The sequence below is a fragment of the Schistosoma haematobium genome, chromosome ZW (assembly GCF_000699445.3).
Source record: "Schistosoma haematobium chromosome ZW, whole genome shotgun sequence".
In the NCBI taxonomy this organism is placed as follows: domain Eukaryota; kingdom Metazoa; phylum Platyhelminthes; class Trematoda; order Strigeidida; family Schistosomatidae; genus Schistosoma; species Schistosoma haematobium.
This window is the reverse complement of record NC_067195.1, coordinates 27314824-27333272: the sequence shown is the minus strand read 5'-3', so window position 1 is coordinate 27333272 and position 18449 is coordinate 27314824. Positions and strand designations below refer to the sequence as shown.

The following is an 18449-nucleotide window of genomic DNA, read 5'->3' as shown; positions in this document are numbered from 1 at the left end:
TTGCTATCATACTGATTTTTATACTATCCATGGTACAGATAATAATATTATAATAGAACACTGTGATTGTAGATAATTGATAAGATGTCGACTGTGGATTTCGAATTTCATCGGTACATTAGAAAAGCTCACAGTGCTTGGAAAACTCCAAACCTACTTGTTCAGTTTTCATAGAGCTGATAATGTCAAACTTGCTAATTAAAACAACCAAGCACTTCTGAAAGCCTGATAAACTTTACGTTTCTCCTAACTTCCATGGTAGTTTGTTCGTCTCACCATTTGAATCTGCATAGAAATCCTATTCAAATATGCTCATACTTCAGAACTTAATGATAAAGTTAAAATGAGTATCAATTCCTGCCTATTTTCTAGAAACAAATGTGCACCTTGATTCACTAAAGACTTCATCTGAAACAAGTATTTTAATAGAGCAGATTTCTTCACTATAATAAGCTTGCATTTTGTCTTAAGTAAGCTTGTATTCTGTCTTCATCATTTGTGTAACACGTGTAACGTATAATTATTATCTTTCTCTGTAAACCATATAATCCATTCGTTATAACCTATTCTGTTCAATTTAAAGTTAGTCTTTATTCTTATTTTAGCTTCCTATTCGATTGTATATACACATGGATGAGTTAGCGACAACCGACAACTCATGTGAACCAATGGCGACTCCATTGTTTCTTTAGTGTAAGGTCCCTTTGATGATGATCATTGTTGAGTCCTAGTATAGTTTAAAAGGTTTTTTTGTGATTAAACTGATGCCTAAAGGACATCTGATAGAGTATTACAGTTCTTTATTAGGGATTGGAAAGCTAGTGCATTACGACTCATCATAGCTTACCAGTCTCACTTACTGTGATTCATAAATCTTGAACTTTAAATCATAATAATCTTTAATAGTGTTGTGCCATTTGTCTTGAAATAGATTCATTATGCTGCTCAGATATTTTGAAAAGGCATATGTTATTTGTGTTTGTCAAGTCCACTGTAAGTCTTATCAGCATATCTTATTAGTCATATAATATACCCTTGTGGACCAGGGTAATTTTACATTGGTTTCCAGGAGAACAAGACACCATCCGGACTTTCACGTGACAACCCAAACAGTACAACTCAACCCCTTTTAACAGGAGAGCCAGACACCGCTCAGGCTTAAATTTTATAAACCGAGCAGTACAGCTCAATCCCGCTTCACAGGAGAACCATACACGGCATAGGTTTTAACGCTACAATCTGAATAGTACAGCTCAATCCTGTGGCGCAACCTGACAGGTACCAAGCACCCTGGTGGACCGTTCGCATCATTCATATACACATTCACATCACATGTATAGTTATTCCGACAATGATCGTGTGAATCAATTATGCACAGCGCGAACAGGCCAAAGTTGACCTATTCCGCTTACGCGACAGTCAAAGTCATTAGTGTTAGCAATGGCGACATGCCTTACAATGTCCCAATAACAATGGTCCTCGAGAATATTGAAAAGGAACCACCGGTATGAATGAAATCGGTTAACCAGCAAACCAATTCTGTGCATGAATAATCAGCAAAACTTGCCAAAGCAATGCCGAACCATCGAAAATACCAATGGCGAACCTCCTTCCTCATATGAGACCTTCAACTCTACATAGCCATATCAAGCTAATGCATTCTCAGTAAAACAGAAGCTTGAGATAGTGTGTTGTTTGAGATATGAACTTGTTAATATAATTCAGTTATTTTTTTTTTTCGATGGAGAACCGAAGTACACTAAGTGCTGAAACGTCAGAAATTCAGTTGACTACTCATTGGGGTATTATAAATATATCAATATTTTTATTATAAATTATCCACCCAATGGTTTTTTTGGAATCATCATGTCAAACTTTCTCACTGATCATTACAACATTTCTTGTGTTTAGTAACATGGTTCTTGCTTGGGTTCGTGATGTTACACAATACCAAAATCCTTTGGCCGATGAACAAATCATTTATTTTTACCAATGGCTTCGATCACCTCGTTCATTATTTTATGATCCTGCTTTAAGACGTACTGTTCAAAAATTAATGAAAAAAGTAAGCTTTTCTATTTTGGTAATAACTATTTCTGGTAACTCACTGGTCGATTCCATCCTTCTTTAAATAAAATTCAGGAGCTTACTCTGTAATGAAAATATTTAGAGAAGTCGGTAAGTAAACATAAACGCAGTTTCGCAATCTGATACCTCGTTGTCCTTTTGGTGCTCTGCCATATTGTTTTGGGCTAGGAATGCTAATCGTTTCAGTATCATTCAACGTATTTAATTGTACTTTCGTTGAATTTGTTTAAACGAATCACTAAATTTGACGATGAAGTATATATTACACTTAAATATAAACCAGTTAATGTGTAATGTCTTGACAGGTACTAATTTTTGTAATAGTTACAAAATACCCAACTTGAAAACGAATCGAGAAAATGCTTTAATTTTTTAATGTGCAATGTAGATAATTATTATTTTTATTCTCGGTTCTGGATTTTTTCCTTTTTGGTTTATAGCTGATTACAAATATCGACTACCTAAGATTTTTTTAAAACAATTATACAATTCTTGCAATGCTATCGAGATCTATTATTACATGCTGAAAAAGTATTCATTGTGTCATATAGTAAACCCACAGGTCAATCGACCTGAACCTATTTATTCGAAACAGCTCATCGTTTAGATTAAAACTCAAGGACCTAGGTGATAACTTAGTCTCCATAACTACTGAAAGATTAGGTTTTAAAACGATGGGAAGGCTTGTAGCTTAGTTGAGTGCTTTCGGTGGCGTTTCGTACTATAAATCCAATAGTTTAATTTCACTTATTGTCTTTAGGCATGATCGATGACAGTAAATGCTTCTCAATCAAGCCATCGATTCCAAAGAATACAAGTTCACGAAATATTTAGTTTTTGTTCACTCTGTAGTTGATTTATACTCAATACTTGAATCAAGATTAGTTTTCGGTTTGCTTTCAAATATTTCAAATTAATTATATATATATACTCACTTTTTCCTCAGGTATTTCTTAAATTGGTCGATGAAATAGGTCACTTTCATGTGGACGTAATCTATGCAAATTTTAGTCGCTTAATTATGTCTACTCATAGAATTGAATTACCTGAAGCTTTAGCACGCGTAGATTATTTTACACAATTATTGCGTACACGCCAAGGAACTCTGTTCACTCACCTGGACTTGCAGTATGTAACTAGCTGGCGTCAGTTAATTTGGATGGATTCAGCCAATTACGCTGGTATAAAGGTTAGTTATGTACTGTTTATTTTCCGGTTAACTATTTAATTGGTTTTCCTGGGATTGTCACTAACCGCGTATTTGTTTTTTGTCAGATTTCCAGTCATGTCTGATTAATATTACATGAAGAACATGTTTCACATCCTTTGAATCATCACCATAGATATTGTGGTAAAACAAAGTTGGAAAAAAATTAACAGTGCCATTTATTACCACCATTGACTTAACTACTCCTATGAATCCGGTGTTTATCTTGCTGTGCTAATGCGGTATGGCAACTTGGACCGATGCATGTATGTGCCTGGTCCTACGTTGTAGCTGACTGACTGATCAAATCAGTCAGTATTTGTTGGTTGGATTTGTGTTTGAAAGTTTTAGCCACCTTGCTGCGTTATTAAACAGTATCATTAAGCCTTTTATACACTTTATATCTATACCTGTTAATCTTTCTGAGGTTAGTAAGATGATATTTTGCTGCAAAAATAAAATAACACTTCGCGAGTCGATGACACATGACTTACTCCTTCTGTACGTCCGTTCTGTTAGCTTAAATGAAATCCAAAAAGAATAAGTCTCGAGATAACTAAAACTCTATTTCACACCTAACATCGAGTGACTGATTATCAATATTTTTAGCATGAGATTTTGTTCTAGTTGCCTATAGCTTTACATACAGCTATTTCTGTTTGGTCACAGTCCCATTCAGCACGTATTAATATCATCCCATTCATTTTTTAAAACTGTGCTAAGATGGAAACATTATTTCTCCGAATTCAGCTAGCTAATTCCAATGGAATTGTTGTGATACTTTCATTCGTATTCTACCTTATCTTTATTTAAATATCTGTTTAGTAAAAGTTAGTCACTTTATATGTAAATTTTGTCGGAGTAAAAATAAATGTTTTGTCTCAACTCGTGGATTTTCCACGGATCTTCTTATGGGTACTGTATCAGTGTTAATTAAAGCAGTAAATTCATTTTGTGAAATCGCTTATAGATCAAATCTAAATTAATCAAAAAAGTCAGTTTAATTTTAATGCAATTACTTTGACTCATGATTTCAACCTGTGAAATTTCTAAAACTCTCCACAAAAACCCATTCTGATAATAACCAACTGCTCACTAGTGACTGACTTCAGGAAAATACTCCTGGAGTTCTAGTGAGAAGCCGTTACCAGTGGAGTTCAACAAGGTCTGTTCTGAGATAACAACTCACTGAAGACAATGGTGTACGGTGGCGCAGCTTCGTGGATTGGTTGAAGTTAGACATTAACACCATTGGATGCCGGCTCAGTGATCTAGTGGTTAAGTGCTCGCGCGCGAAGCCAGTAGGTCCTGGGTTCGAATCCCGCGGGATCGTGGATGCGCACTGCTGAGGAGTCCCATACTAGGACGAAACGGCCATCCAGTGCTTCCAGGTTTCCCATGGTGGTCTAGCTTCAATTGGCTCATGAATTCAACCTGTGAAATTTCGAAAACTCTCCACAAAAATCCATTCTTTAAATTTTCTGTAAATTCATTTATGAAGCTATACGTTGAATCATTGAGCATAAAGATCGATTAATGGCTGTTAAAAATTCGTGATATTAGTGTTTCAACATTTAGTCTGAGATATATGTTTTCGTCTTCTAGTACTTCTCAATTGTTTATTATCCATTTTGTCTGCATAAATGTGTGATTTAGTTGATGTAAAACTTTGTCCTTTATTGACTTCTCATCGTTTAGCTTTCATCATCAACAAATACATCTATATAGTTACCTTAAAAAAAGTATTTGTTTTTCTTTTCATAAAAGTTGTGAGAATATCTTCACTTTATTATGAAGCAGCCGTTTATTATGCCCGGGAAGATTTCGTTCAAAGGTATTTTGAAGGTTGCACTATTTTCATACTTAAGTATCTGTAATTGCATGAATACTTCTGGTACTCGTTTTAACATTTCTCGTTTTGTAATGTGAATTTCTGGTGTGGCGATGCTATTAGTAAAGTATGCTTTTCTAATACATTCTGGGCGTAAACTTTTCACAAATCGGTCAACAAATGAAAACCGGGTCGCTTTTTGTTTTCTCGTATTCTTCCTTCAGATATTAAAAGAGCTTATCGAATGAAAGTAAGGATATCGTTTATGCTATTTACTAACGACCCCGATGATCATTAATTTTATTATGCTTAGTAATATTCGACATTCACTGTATACTTTGGATGCTTTCACCTGTGTTTAACACTTGTTGGATATTATACCTGAACTATTCACCGTCTCGATCAGTGGAAATCGAATTTTCTTCTGCATTACATTCATCTCAATAATCTTTTGATGTTTATCAAGATTCTTTCTCTTCTCCGTTAACATCAAAAGTTGAGATAATATTGACGTGGTTTATCAAATTTCCAATAATTTCATTGTACTCTTATGGTTTTTCCAACCGATCAGCCCAACGTAATCCGTAAACTACCTTGATCACAAATTTATCGGTTAAATGGATTTTCTACCATCTCTTTATTCATCGTTCCAGGCCTCTGTAGAAAATCTAGTCGATGGTAAAGATGTTGAATGGGGTAAAGTGTTAACCATTCAACATCAGTCTCATACTCATACTGAAGATAAGGAAAACAATATAGAAGGACAACCTAATCTTCCCGATCCTGAGCTTGATATGCATTGGCATTTAGCACGTTATTTACCTGAGACACGTGGTTTAAGAAGTAAATTTCAAAGTCTTCTGGCAGGCTATCTTTTGGCTATTTACAATGCAGTTCGAAATGAACATCGCCGTTTGATTGAATCCATTAGTTGTTCTTTGGTAAGTCGTTTTTTGTATGATTTTTATAATATTGCAGTTTACAACCTCTTATAAAGAGGGTTTGAGATGTTAACTTTTTACATTTTTATGAAGGACACCCATTTTTTAATCAACAATTGTTTTCTTAGGCGTTCACTTGATTTTTCGTTAGTTCCTCTTTAAGAGCCATGATAGACAGTTCTATACTTTTTTTAGAATGAACCACACGGATCTCTTGAATTTGATGCTGATGTGAATAAAGATCCTAACTGTGTACATGAAGCTGAAACAACACCATACAAGTCAGACGCTACTGTCTCTCCTGGAGTTAAGGAATATGAAGAACGTTTATTTAGAGATCAATTGGCCCCAGAGTTATACAATCTAATTATTCGCCTACAACGGAAAGCTGCATGGATTGATCCAGAGTTAGTGAGAAAAACTGACCCGTCAATTGGTAATAATAGGACCTGCCAATTAAATAATGGTTCAAACATACCTCGAAATAACGATCTTGTCAGTGCTTACCTTGCGGAAAAGTCAGTCGGTTCAGGCATAGAGTTCGATGCTACCAACAACAACAAAAACTCGAGTCCGAACTTAGTTCTACCTCTTTTACCTGCACATCAGGCTATTTATACTCTGAATTTCACTCCGCTTCTTGATTTCATCAAATCATTGTGTGAGGTATGTTGTTCTCTCTCTCTCTCTCTCTCTCTCTATATATATATATATATATATATATATATATATATATATATATATATATATATATATATATATAATTATTACTATTAAGTTCAAGGTGTTGCTGCGTTACTTTTAAAGAATAGCACTGGTCCCAGATATATAACTTCCCACATCATAACTATTGGAATTCGCGTAAATTTAGGTGTCTTCCTTCACTTGTTTTCCATCAAGTAGCTTTTGAAATTGGGGTATTAAAAAACGTTTTCGTCTTATTATTGAACTATCCAAATACCAAACAACTTTGACCTCTTTTGTCATCGAAAAAGAAAAGTTTAATTATTGTAAAGAATCACTGATGGTTCTCCTGAAACGCGTCATTGATTCTATTAAACTCTGTTATCAATACTGTCTGCGATGTATCGGCAATCAGGATTGAATCATTCGTCTCTTCAAAAGTGTATACACTAAATCCTAAAAATCAGTTCACTCGTAAAACAATTCATCAGACGCTGATTATTCAGTTTTGAATTTTCTTCTGCTCATTTTTTTGGTTATCATGCATCCTTTCCTTTTTTCGTAACGAAGAATTTGTTAAATCTGTCTACTTTGTTTGCACAAAAGGATTAACTTTGATATTTTTAATTCCTTCGACCATATATCACTAGATAATCTGTTTAATGTATCTATATATTCAAGTTATCGATTCGATTCAGCTGGAAATTCTATGTGAATAGTAGTTTTAAACTCCCGGCTGTGTTAAAGTGGGCGATCTTTACAAGCAGCTGCGGATTTGGTCTATTGTAATCAATAAACCATCTTCAAGAATGATGCATTTCTAACAGTCATCCTCAACACAAAATAGTCTAAAGAGAATGAAATAGTTTCATTTGTCGCTTTTCGTATTAGGTGCTTTCATAAGCTACGTTCTGGAAACCATGCGCCACTGGTTTACGTTCGTTAACGGATTTTCTCAAGCATCAAAAACATCCTAGTCTTAGTATGCTATCACTACGTAGTTCTAGTTTTTGTTTTCCGTTTTAAGAAACTGTAAGTCGCGAAGTTGAATTTTTTATTTGGTATTTATTTTTCTGTTTTCATACTTTTTTTTCCTTAATCCGTAAAAGGTTTTGAGTTTAGAGCCATTCGCGAAGTTACACATTGAAAGCATTAGACATGATTTACTTCGTTTAATAAATGTTGGAGAATTTTCACCTGAGGCCATTTGGATTGCCCCTCATATGGTTAGGGATTGTCCGTTGAACCAAGATCCAAATAAATATACTTTTGAAACAACTGCTATTCGTTCTCTACTAGTGTATCTCCCAGAGGTTGCTTGCCCAACGTGTAATTTTACACGGGACATAGATGTTTGTCGTGATATACATGTTGTCTGGATAATGGCATCTATGGATTCAATGCACGTTGAAACTAGACCATCAGGTTATTGGGCTTGGATATGCCCACATTGTCGAACAGTTTATCCACGTGATAGGCTAGAAGAAGCGCTTGTTCAACAGCTTGAACAATTCTCACTTCAACATTGTTTACAGGTTTGTTAAATCCAATTCTGCTATTGCAATTCTATTCTATTAATTGTATCTCATATTCCAGGTATAGTAAGTTAACTCGGTTTCTGTGGTTTTCTGAGTGTTTCGTTAATGTAGTGTTAGTTATACCTAAAAGTCGAAATCTTCTGAAAAGATGGCTTTATAACCTTGGTGCACCGGATTGCTTAATTTTCAAAATCAAATTGTATCGTACAAATAAATCTCAGTCATATATATAAATACACAAGAGACCTCCTAGTCCGATAGCTAAGAGGTTTCTGTCAAACTGCTATTTCAACATACAGTAGGTTTTATTACACCTTCTGTTTTACTCGCTCTATGTTGCACCGAAGGTACCTATTCTTTTCACTCTTCAGTCTATATTTGCATAAGTTTCATTATTTGCTGCAATGTGTTTTATTTTGAGGATCATTCATGACGTGCATTTTCATGGAGCAGATTACTGAAATAGTTTGTTGTCACTATATTTTTCATCACTAGTAATTCTTCTTTACTGTAAACCACTAGTTATTCGGATTTTTTATCATTCTGTCGTGCTTTATGCATAAATTGTCGTCGCGATCATTAGATAAATATTACATCACTTTTAGTTTTGAAATAAAGGGAAAATGATTTTCATTCATGGTCATGTTAATATATATGTGACTTCACTTCTCATCTAGTTTTGACTAATTGTGACTTTCTGACTAGCTTTCATTTTCGTCGCCGTATCATATCTATCAGAACATCTAAACGTTTTGCCAATAACTCAATGAATAATTTGTTTTCTTGATATTTTACTATAAATTATTCCTTCATGTTTTGTTGTCGGCCTAATGTGAAAAATCGAAGTCATTTATAGTTCCTTTAATGTAGGTAAAAAGTGTACTCTTTCATTAACATATTTTCTCCTTTTTTAATATGTTTTGATAATTATATTGACTAACCATATGTACATAGTTTAGTTATCAAGTAATCTACTGGTACTTGGTATTCCTATACAACTTCATTTTGTAATCCGTTATGGTTTTTCTATTGATGCCAGCTTCTGACGAAAACAATTTCAAATTTGATCGTGTATTATTTGAAAATTTTTGACGATAAATGATTGGTTAAACGCACATATGTGCATTAAATTTATTTTACTGCACTTATTATCTTTGATAGGATCTCCAGTGTCCTAAATGTACTGTAGGTGGTGGGATACAGGAGTTGCTGATTGCAAATGGTGGGTCAGTTGCTCAGTGTGCTGATTGTTCTACGAAGCTGACACTAACTGTTCCAACTGGTCATGCAGTTTATCGTCGTTTAGATGTTTATCGTAATATCGGCGTACATTTCGGTTTTGAATACTTAGAACAAATCGCTTATTGGCTTATCCAAGGATTACAACAATAGACAGATTCTTCATCTTTTTCATATGAACCGATATGTAATGCATTTTTATAACATCATTTTTGCTAAAAGAATATTTTGTATTGGTTTCCATTTTTATATTGCAGATTATTTGAAAATTTGATCTTTTGTCTACCTTTTTCAAATAAAATAAGTACCCCATTTTTCTTAGTGTTCTTGTCTTTCAACAAGGAAATTTTTTGAAAACACTCGCAACTTTTTTCAATATTGTGTGTTTCACTGTGTATTTATTGCTTAAGATAAACGTGCTTGCGTGATGCCTGAGGTTTTGATATGGAATGAATATTTGATTGTTGAATAAGTATGAACATTTCGTTACATATTGAAAGTATATGGGATGCCATTGAAATCTCAATTGGACTCTTGAAAAGTCCACATACTTGATCTCACTATTAATCCACGTTTCCTATTTCTGTCATACCAAGATATAGCCTGATTTTCAATTGCCACATATTATGACTATCTCATTGCGTTAACTAATGATTTCAATTAGCGACTTTAAATATGCAGCTGAACGCAACCTAAAGTTCGGCTTCAACATTCCTGTTCATTGTGTTGGATCCTCTAGATAAACGAATATATATGCTTCACCACTAGTCATTACAGAACAATTCCCAATGTTATGTATCTTTGATTCCATGTGAAACTCATTTATAATTAGATTTTTCATCTTTTGGTAGCTGACACGCAGTGCTCTTACAAATTACCAATTTCAGTCTGTGAGTAACCAGTAATTATTATTCGTTGGAGTATGTTGATTAAAAATAAAACGATTAACCATTAGAAGTTCTGTAATCTTGTTGTTCATAAGTTCGCCATTCCCACAAGTTTGCGAACAGAATGAACTAATCACTTTTTAGTTGGAAGGTATAAGACTATCATAATAATTGTTCAAAGTGAAACTAGGTTGGTCTTAAACTGGCATTCACGGTTCACGTATGCTATTTTCGATAATTCATTAAATAAATTCCCTTTTGTCAAACTTACTAAACCTGAAAGGAGCTCTTAAATAATAAAAAAAGCAAACCGTTAGGTGGTAGTTTTTTTTTCAAGTATGACATGTTTAATCTTGTTTGTTTATCTGTTTATGTTTTCGGGTTGTAGATTGTTGTGTGACATATATACGTACCATTCTTAGTGGTTTTACTCAAATTTTCAATTGTTTTTTCGTAATCATGATTGAGGATGTTTCACCGTTTATACAAACTGTGCTGGGTACTGGGTTAACATGGTTTGTAACTGCGATTGGCTCTATGTTTTGTTTCATCATTTCGAATTCCTCAACGAGTCTAAAGGTATGTTTTTATTTTATGCGGTTGTGTATTCTGATGAAAACAAGTGTAGAAAAATCTAAAGTCAGTCAGTCAGTTACAATATAGGACCAGGCACATACATGCATCGGTTCAAGTTGCCACACCTCATTAGCACAGCAAAACGAACACCGGATCCATAGGAGTAGTTAACTCAATGGTGTAATATCTAAAGGAAAGATTTTATGTAAGGATATAGTACAGAAAGAATCTAAAGATCTAGGGACTTTCATTTGCGAAGGCGCACAATTTCTCTTTTTAGGAAACTTGATTAGTTTCAGTATCCTCAATACAATTTTTTAAAGACATCTTTTTCCAATTAGTTTTGAAATTTTGTTTACTTAGTGACTGTGGATCAATTTCTTCTTACCCCAAATGTTTTTACGACAAATTCCTAGATTTTGTAACTAAGACTTGTGATCACTATCTGACTTTAGTGTTTTATTAGACTTTTTAGGAATTACAATATAATTTGTTTGGATAACCAATCTTTTGGATACCCATAATTCATCCACTCACTTCGGTCCCATATGTCTGATTATATGTAGATGGCTTAGTTTTGTCTTGTGTTCGAGCTACATTACGATGCTTCAGTACATGTGTAATCGGACTAGAATTTCTCCTACTCCTGTTCCGAAGATTATTGTAGTGTATGCTGTTCTTGTCCTTACTTAGTAAAAAATATTTGCGACTACAACCCACTATGAATTATACTGGCTAACATAAGGTTCCATTGTGAAATCGCTAATGATATGACCAAACTAAGATGTACGGTCAATCAATGTACCCATTGAATGATAGATCAACAGGTATTGGGAGATGCAATCCTTCTGTTTTAGATCCGTGAGATGATGGTTATCTATGTTGAAAGCTTTAGGTAACGGATTAGAATTATTTGCAGTTGAGTGAACATTCATCTTTAAGTTTTTACTTAATTCTCCTTGTATTTTAATTCTCGACTACTACTGTTGAAACTTCAATTTTCATCTTGTTAAGTTCCTCTCTGTAGTGGTGTAAATTGTTACAACATAGGTCTTTGCATATATATATATATCCAAGTACTTTTGTACAAAACTGTATAGTTTTATTAAAATTTATTAAAATTGATTTTGCTGTTTGCCGTCTCTATCCCTTAATTTGTTGTGTTTAGAATCAGATTCTTGACGGCAGTTTGGGTTTTTCATCTGGAGTAAGTCTTACTAGTTTTCACGTTATCATCTCTAATCTGTTAAATTTTAACAATATGGAACAAGTCATATTGTTGTACCACCTTAAACTGTTCAACTATATTAATGTCCGTACAATAAGAAAGGAGTTTTTAAAAAGTAAATCTAGTTCGCACTCATGAATTTGATCAGAATTACAGTATATCCCGTTGCTGGAACAAATAATCGCTTGGTAAATCAAATCATTTCCAATTTCTTCTCTCCTTGGCTGTATATACGTTATTTCATACGATTGTCAAATTGTAACAACCATTACCCTTCTGTTCCGAAAAATCAAAATTCCAATATCTTGATGGTATCTGGAAACAAATCAGTTGAAGTTTTTTGTTCAGTTTCTTTCCCTTTTGATTTCATCGTTATGGATTTTACACAAAGTGATAAATACCTGATTAATTTTATTATGGAATCCTAGGAATGGTGCTAAAGGTTGGTTAGACTGCTCTAATGCTTATTCGTTCCGACTTTCCAGCTGCATGCATTAGCTTTTTTATCTGTACATAATTATTCACTTTTACAAGCTGTGTTTATTAGAATTATTGGAATGGTTTTTGAATTATTTTCATCAATTTTTCACAGATGTATTGTAGAATATTATCCTGGTCAAAACAATTAAGCATGACTACCTTATGGTTGATTGTATAGTTGCATATATTGTTTTAATTTTGCATCAATAGATTATGTTAGCTGCATCATTCTGGTCCCTGTTAGAACCAGCATTGGAGATGGCTAAAATTGACTTAGGTCTAGGTACATATTGCGTCTTCCCTGTAATGTGTGGATTGTTCATCGGTGCAGCGTTTGTTGGATTAGTGGATACTTTTTTACCTACCCAGGTAAATTTTTATTTTAGTCTTTGATTCATACTTTTCAATAATTTAACATGATGTATAGTGACAAGGTGCGTTATTGCTTAGTAATACATACATATGTCGTTGAATAGGGCTTAGTTTGCTTAGTTTGACTATAGGGAGTTGAGTATTGGAGTGCATTAACCGCTTTCATTATCTTGGAAACCTCTTCAATTTTAGTAGCTTAGTATTTGATGAAATCTCGTCATAAAAGGGCCTTCACCAACTTTGCTAAATCTCACCACCTATCATGGGGAAAGTATCCATCTGTCAACCAATGGGTGAATATGTCCCTCATTAATTTTCTCGGTATTGCTTTGCGGGTCCGAAACATAATATATAAAAATAGAAAACACTTAAGTTGCAAGTATTTGAATTTAGGTATCGTTGAAGCAGTGCTCGTACATAATGAAGCCACTGGGTGAACAATGTTGAGGTTGTGCATATAATACTAGATTAATTGTAAAAATGCAATGATCAGGTTGTAAACCCTTATCGACTTGAGATGGGATATATTTGCAGTTACTTAGACACCATTTGATGTAGTTTACAGAAAACTAGTAAGCTAGACAAGACATGAAATCAGTTCATGAGCTGACATGAGGTGTAGTAATTTGAGCTCGATGTACACTTGTGTCTAGTTCATCGTCGGTATTAACTGATCAGTGAGAATCCGCTGCTAATTGTGCAAAAGAAGAATAAACTTCTAATCAGAACCAAATAAAACTATGATTTCTCACTAATCTATCGCATATGTATGTTGATTACATTGGTAAATGTAGCGTTTTAGACATAATACATTGATCTCCCTTTTTGATCTCAATTCTAAGAGCAGTTAATATCCGTAAAGCTGTTAAATGAAGACTAATATTCAGAACTAATATCGGCTCAAAATATACTTGTTTAGGAAAATTTATACAAAACCTCAAGTATTTACAACCCACATATTGATTATCTGTGTCACTTAAAGCAATATGTTTATTCACTCAGTGTACAATTGAAAAGTTATGCTGAAATTCAGAAATGGTCAAAGGCATTCTACAAGCTTTTGGTTTTATCGTGTTTATGTGTGGAGTATAACAATTACAAATAGCAATATTGAAACCTCTCATTTTAACTATAATATTTCTGGTGATTTTTAGTGGCTCGAAACAGTGCCTGTGGCAATTAATGATTCTTGCTACTCAGTGTCTAATCCAAGCTCTAGCATTGTATTTCGTAAGTCATAATAATTTATATCTAAATCTTGTATAGATATTTACCTCCTGTTTATTTTTCTGCTCATAAAAGTCACAGAAAAGCAAATCTGTTGAGACATCTATTTTCGGATGACATGTATAAGTTGATGTCAATCAAAATTTCTGGTTTTATGTGTTCATTCCCAAGATTTTTACGTATTTGATTTTCAACTTATCATTTATTATATCTGATGTATTTAAAACGGATTATAGTGTAATTTAGTGTTTAAAACGTCGTCTCGGAAGAAAATAAGAAAATAAAAATTCAATTAACAACCCACATCTACGTGAATCCAGGTGTTGTCGAAATTACACACCTGGAATTCAGTATTCAATATATTGAGTAACTCATATAATACCAGCATCTGAGAATTTGAACGTTGGCTTCAAAACATCGTAAACACCTTTTCCGAATAATTTATTTTGAATATCGGTTACCTTTTTTCTACATTGAGCAACTTTTCATACTCCACTGCATACCTTATAATCATAAATATTTCACACCATAGATAAACTGTTATCTAACAGACTAGCTATTGTGACTGGAGTCGGTGGTTATACTAAGTTAAGTTTTGCAAACTTGGTAGTTTAACGTTTGAGGCCTGATTCTATCTTGTTATACTAAATTATCTCTATTACAGTGATATTTATTATTCCTCTGGAACTTATATATCTTTATTACTACTACCAGTACATAGTACATACAAATAAGTGAGTGTAATATACGATATTACTAAATTTCTGGAAGGTTTCCTTGTTTACGTCTGGTATTTCTTTTTGGTCCAACAATGTAGGTTTCTTAAGATGACTCATATTCATAATTACTTTTATCTTTTTGAATGTATTTGCTAGCTGAACTTCAATTGTTTACTCATATCAAGAACCTACGTAAACTGGATATCAGTTGAAAACTAGGTAGCACTGGAATGCTGTTTTGTCTTAGTTTGGGACTCCTCATCAACACCCGTCTACGATCTAGACAGAACATAAAACTAACAGAATGTCAATAAACATCCTGGTATCTCCTACTAATACTCATAAATGCTTTAATATTTCTGTTTTAACGGTTGGTTTTCCACGTTTACACGAATGTGACGTTAATTTACCTTAGATGAATATCTACACTAGATTCCCTTCCAGTATTTATTTTACAGGACTTCAACACAACTCAGATCAAGAACACGTGATTAGCCTGACTAGAACGTAAATATATTTCCACACCGAAACCCAACACAATCCAACAACAATGAACAACCAATAATAATAATTGGGTAGGGGAATATATAACTCATCTAACACCTGTCAGACTATCTAAATGTCTAAATGTCAAAATTTTATTATTAGAAAGTAATGCTCATATTCCATTGTTTGTTAAACTTATTTGCATATTAAGGTAAATCGTTCCCTTCTGAAACAGTAAAAAATATAACATAATGTCTGGTGATTTTTGAATTGTTGTTTTCCTATGAGCTTAAATATTTCTCATGTATGTATACTTTTGAATCTCAGTTTCGCGTTCCTGGTGGAAACAGTCAAACCTTTAGATCATGTTCGACTTGATCAATATTTTGACCCTCATAGGATTACTCAACTTGGGGCTAGTATCTCGATTTAATTCTCTGTTCTCGATAAACTCAATCAAACTTTGATTTTAATTAGATATAATGGCTGAAAATTAAATGTGACTGGGAATTAATCATATTCTTTACAAAAACTACGCATTTTTTAACAGCGGGACCGTTTATTTTTCAGCAAACAATCATGTTATAAAAATCAGTATAGGGTTGTGGAGGTTAATTGAGATCACGAACCGATAAATGTTCGACCACGAATAAAAACCTGGAAGCACTGGACAACCGTTTTCTCCTAGTGTGGGACTCCTCAGTAGTGCATATTCACGATCTTGCACGCAGGACTCGAACTCAGAGCCTGAACTTTCTACCGAGTGATTTTTCATTTATTTTTTTGTTATGTCTCCAAATGACAATGTGGTCAACGAGTATTAAGGAAAATGATACAAATTCCACTAAAACGGCTTTCAATAAAAGTTACAAAGTACCAATGGTGTAGTAACATAAAAATAAATAACCTAACTCGCTCAAAAATATTTTCCCGAATTTAAATTTTCATTTTGTCACTTCACCCTAATACTCGTGAATCGATACTCTGTGATTATGCACATAAGCTTAAAGAAACAGGTGATTTCTACCAAACACCTAATTCTCACCAAGAACTACTAGTTGAAAATCATGTTCTATTAGTGTCCTAGTTAGTTTATATCATTTTCGTAAACTAGACTTTTTATTTCCCTCTCGTTATTATCACGCTTCCTATTTATTTATTCAATCACATGCAACATAAAACCTGGCACATATATCTAACGGTTCAAGTCGCCACATCCCATAGAGGTAGTAATTTCAAATTGACAAAACAAATCCCAGAGCTATAAAGTTATTGTAAGAGTAGGCTGTAAGAAAGCTAGGCACATTTAAATAAAACGCGGTATCAGTCCTTAAATTCATTGATTGTTGGAATGAACCATGTATATATGTGCAGACTACATGATCGAGGTAAGCGCGATTATCGTAACCAATCTTTAGAGACTGAATGACAAAGCTCAGAGTCTTTCACAATGGTGTAGGTGCATTCACTTTTATTTTCCCTTAGAACATGAGCCCCAGGATCTTCTAACACCATTTTGTGTGTCTGATCTTTCTTATTATTACTGATATTGCTACTGCTTGATAGTTTTGTCTCTCTGTGCTAGAGCAAGAGAGAGATGGAATACGGTTTTCTGAAAATCCGAGCTTGATACACCCAGGTATTAGATTATTCGATCACTGCGCTCGATACAAGATACACACTTTCGGATGAAACTATTGAGAATCAGATTAAATTGGTAAAAATTTACTAACATAATTACAACAACTCCACGCACTGTTTTGAATCCAGAGAAATCGATAGTAGAACGAATTCAAAGTATCATATAGTCTTTTGATACTTCCTACAGGTGAATGTCTATCTTTGCTCGGTGGCCAGTTATTTCTTATTTTCTCTTGCCACATCATATGGTAATAAAAAAATCATTAGGCGTATAAATTTTCATAAAGAAATGTAACGACTTACGACATAGGGCAATATAGAATGGGTACACCTATGCAAATAACTTTGAGCCCAGTCTTCCAGTCTCTAAAGATTGGTTACGATAATCGCGCTTACCCCAACCATATAGAAGGCAGTGGCTGGACATACGTAATTGCATGTGCGAACCATCTCAATCAATAGAGATTCAGTATCTCATCACACCCCCCTACAGTCAGCTGTCCAACTTCGTCCTCAGGCCTGAAAATATACTCAATCAAGACTCTAAACATGCGTTTATATATATATATATATATATATATATATATATATATATATATATATATATATATATATATATATATATATATATATATATATATATACCTACGGAATCAGTATATGGCGGGTCCTTTGTTCTCCTACCCCTTCCAGTTGAGTCCAGAACGCCAATAACGGCTTATTTCAAACATAATTGGTTCATATACCAGCCAAACAGACCACATCACACCACAAAACAGGAAGTAACATTTGTACAAGATCAGGCCAAAAAGTGGCTGTCAACGTGGAAGACTGTAATTAATAAACTGGACATAGCTTAAGAACAGCAAATCGCATAATAATAGTCTACAAGTTAAAATAAAGCTTATGATAAAAGGAATATAGATATACACAATCTACTTACTGAATAGTTATACAATATATATATAATATTTGTTCATTAATAGTTCTCAGAAGTTACCTATAATCTAATCTTCACTAGGATATTTATTTATTTATTTGTTTGAACACATAAATATTGGTACAAGGGGGCACCAAATATATATGTGTCACACAAAACAATGAGAATGGGAATAGAGAAAAGAGAAGGTAAGGAGCGTAAAAGAAAAAAGGAAGAACAATAACAACCACAGATTAGTGCAAGTTAATGTAAAGTAATAATAATAATGGAGAAAACGGAAAGGTACAACCAGAAGAATTTCAGTTAAGGAAGATACAACCACTTTTTATGAAGAAAGTAAAAGAAGGTTACAGCAGGATCGCCAC

The 18449-nt window shown here is 33.8% G+C and overlaps 1 protein-coding gene across 1 annotated transcript in view; it reads left to right on the top strand.

Moving 5' to 3' along the window:
* Window positions 1-17698, top strand: part of MS3_00003159 (uncharacterized protein) — a 39036-nt gene extending 21338 nt beyond the window's left edge. Inside the window, exons 11-19 of the mRNA XM_012942223.3 lie at window positions 1912-2065; window positions 3035-3277; window positions 5780-6067; window positions 6263-6733; window positions 7861-8286; window positions 9451-10994; window positions 12160-12198; window positions 12910-13068; window positions 14074-17698. Of these exons, the coding sequence (XP_012797677.1) occupies window positions 1912-2065; window positions 3035-3277; window positions 5780-6067; window positions 6263-6733; window positions 7861-8286; window positions 9451-9681 (1813 nt within the window). The 3' untranslated portion in view covers window positions 9682-10994; window positions 12160-12198; window positions 12910-13068; window positions 14074-17698. The remainder of the gene's footprint in view (window positions 1-1911; window positions 2066-3034; window positions 3278-5779; window positions 6068-6262; window positions 6734-7860; window positions 8287-9450; window positions 10995-12159; window positions 12199-12909; window positions 13069-14073) is intronic.
* Window positions 17699-18449: the final 751 nt, after the last annotated feature.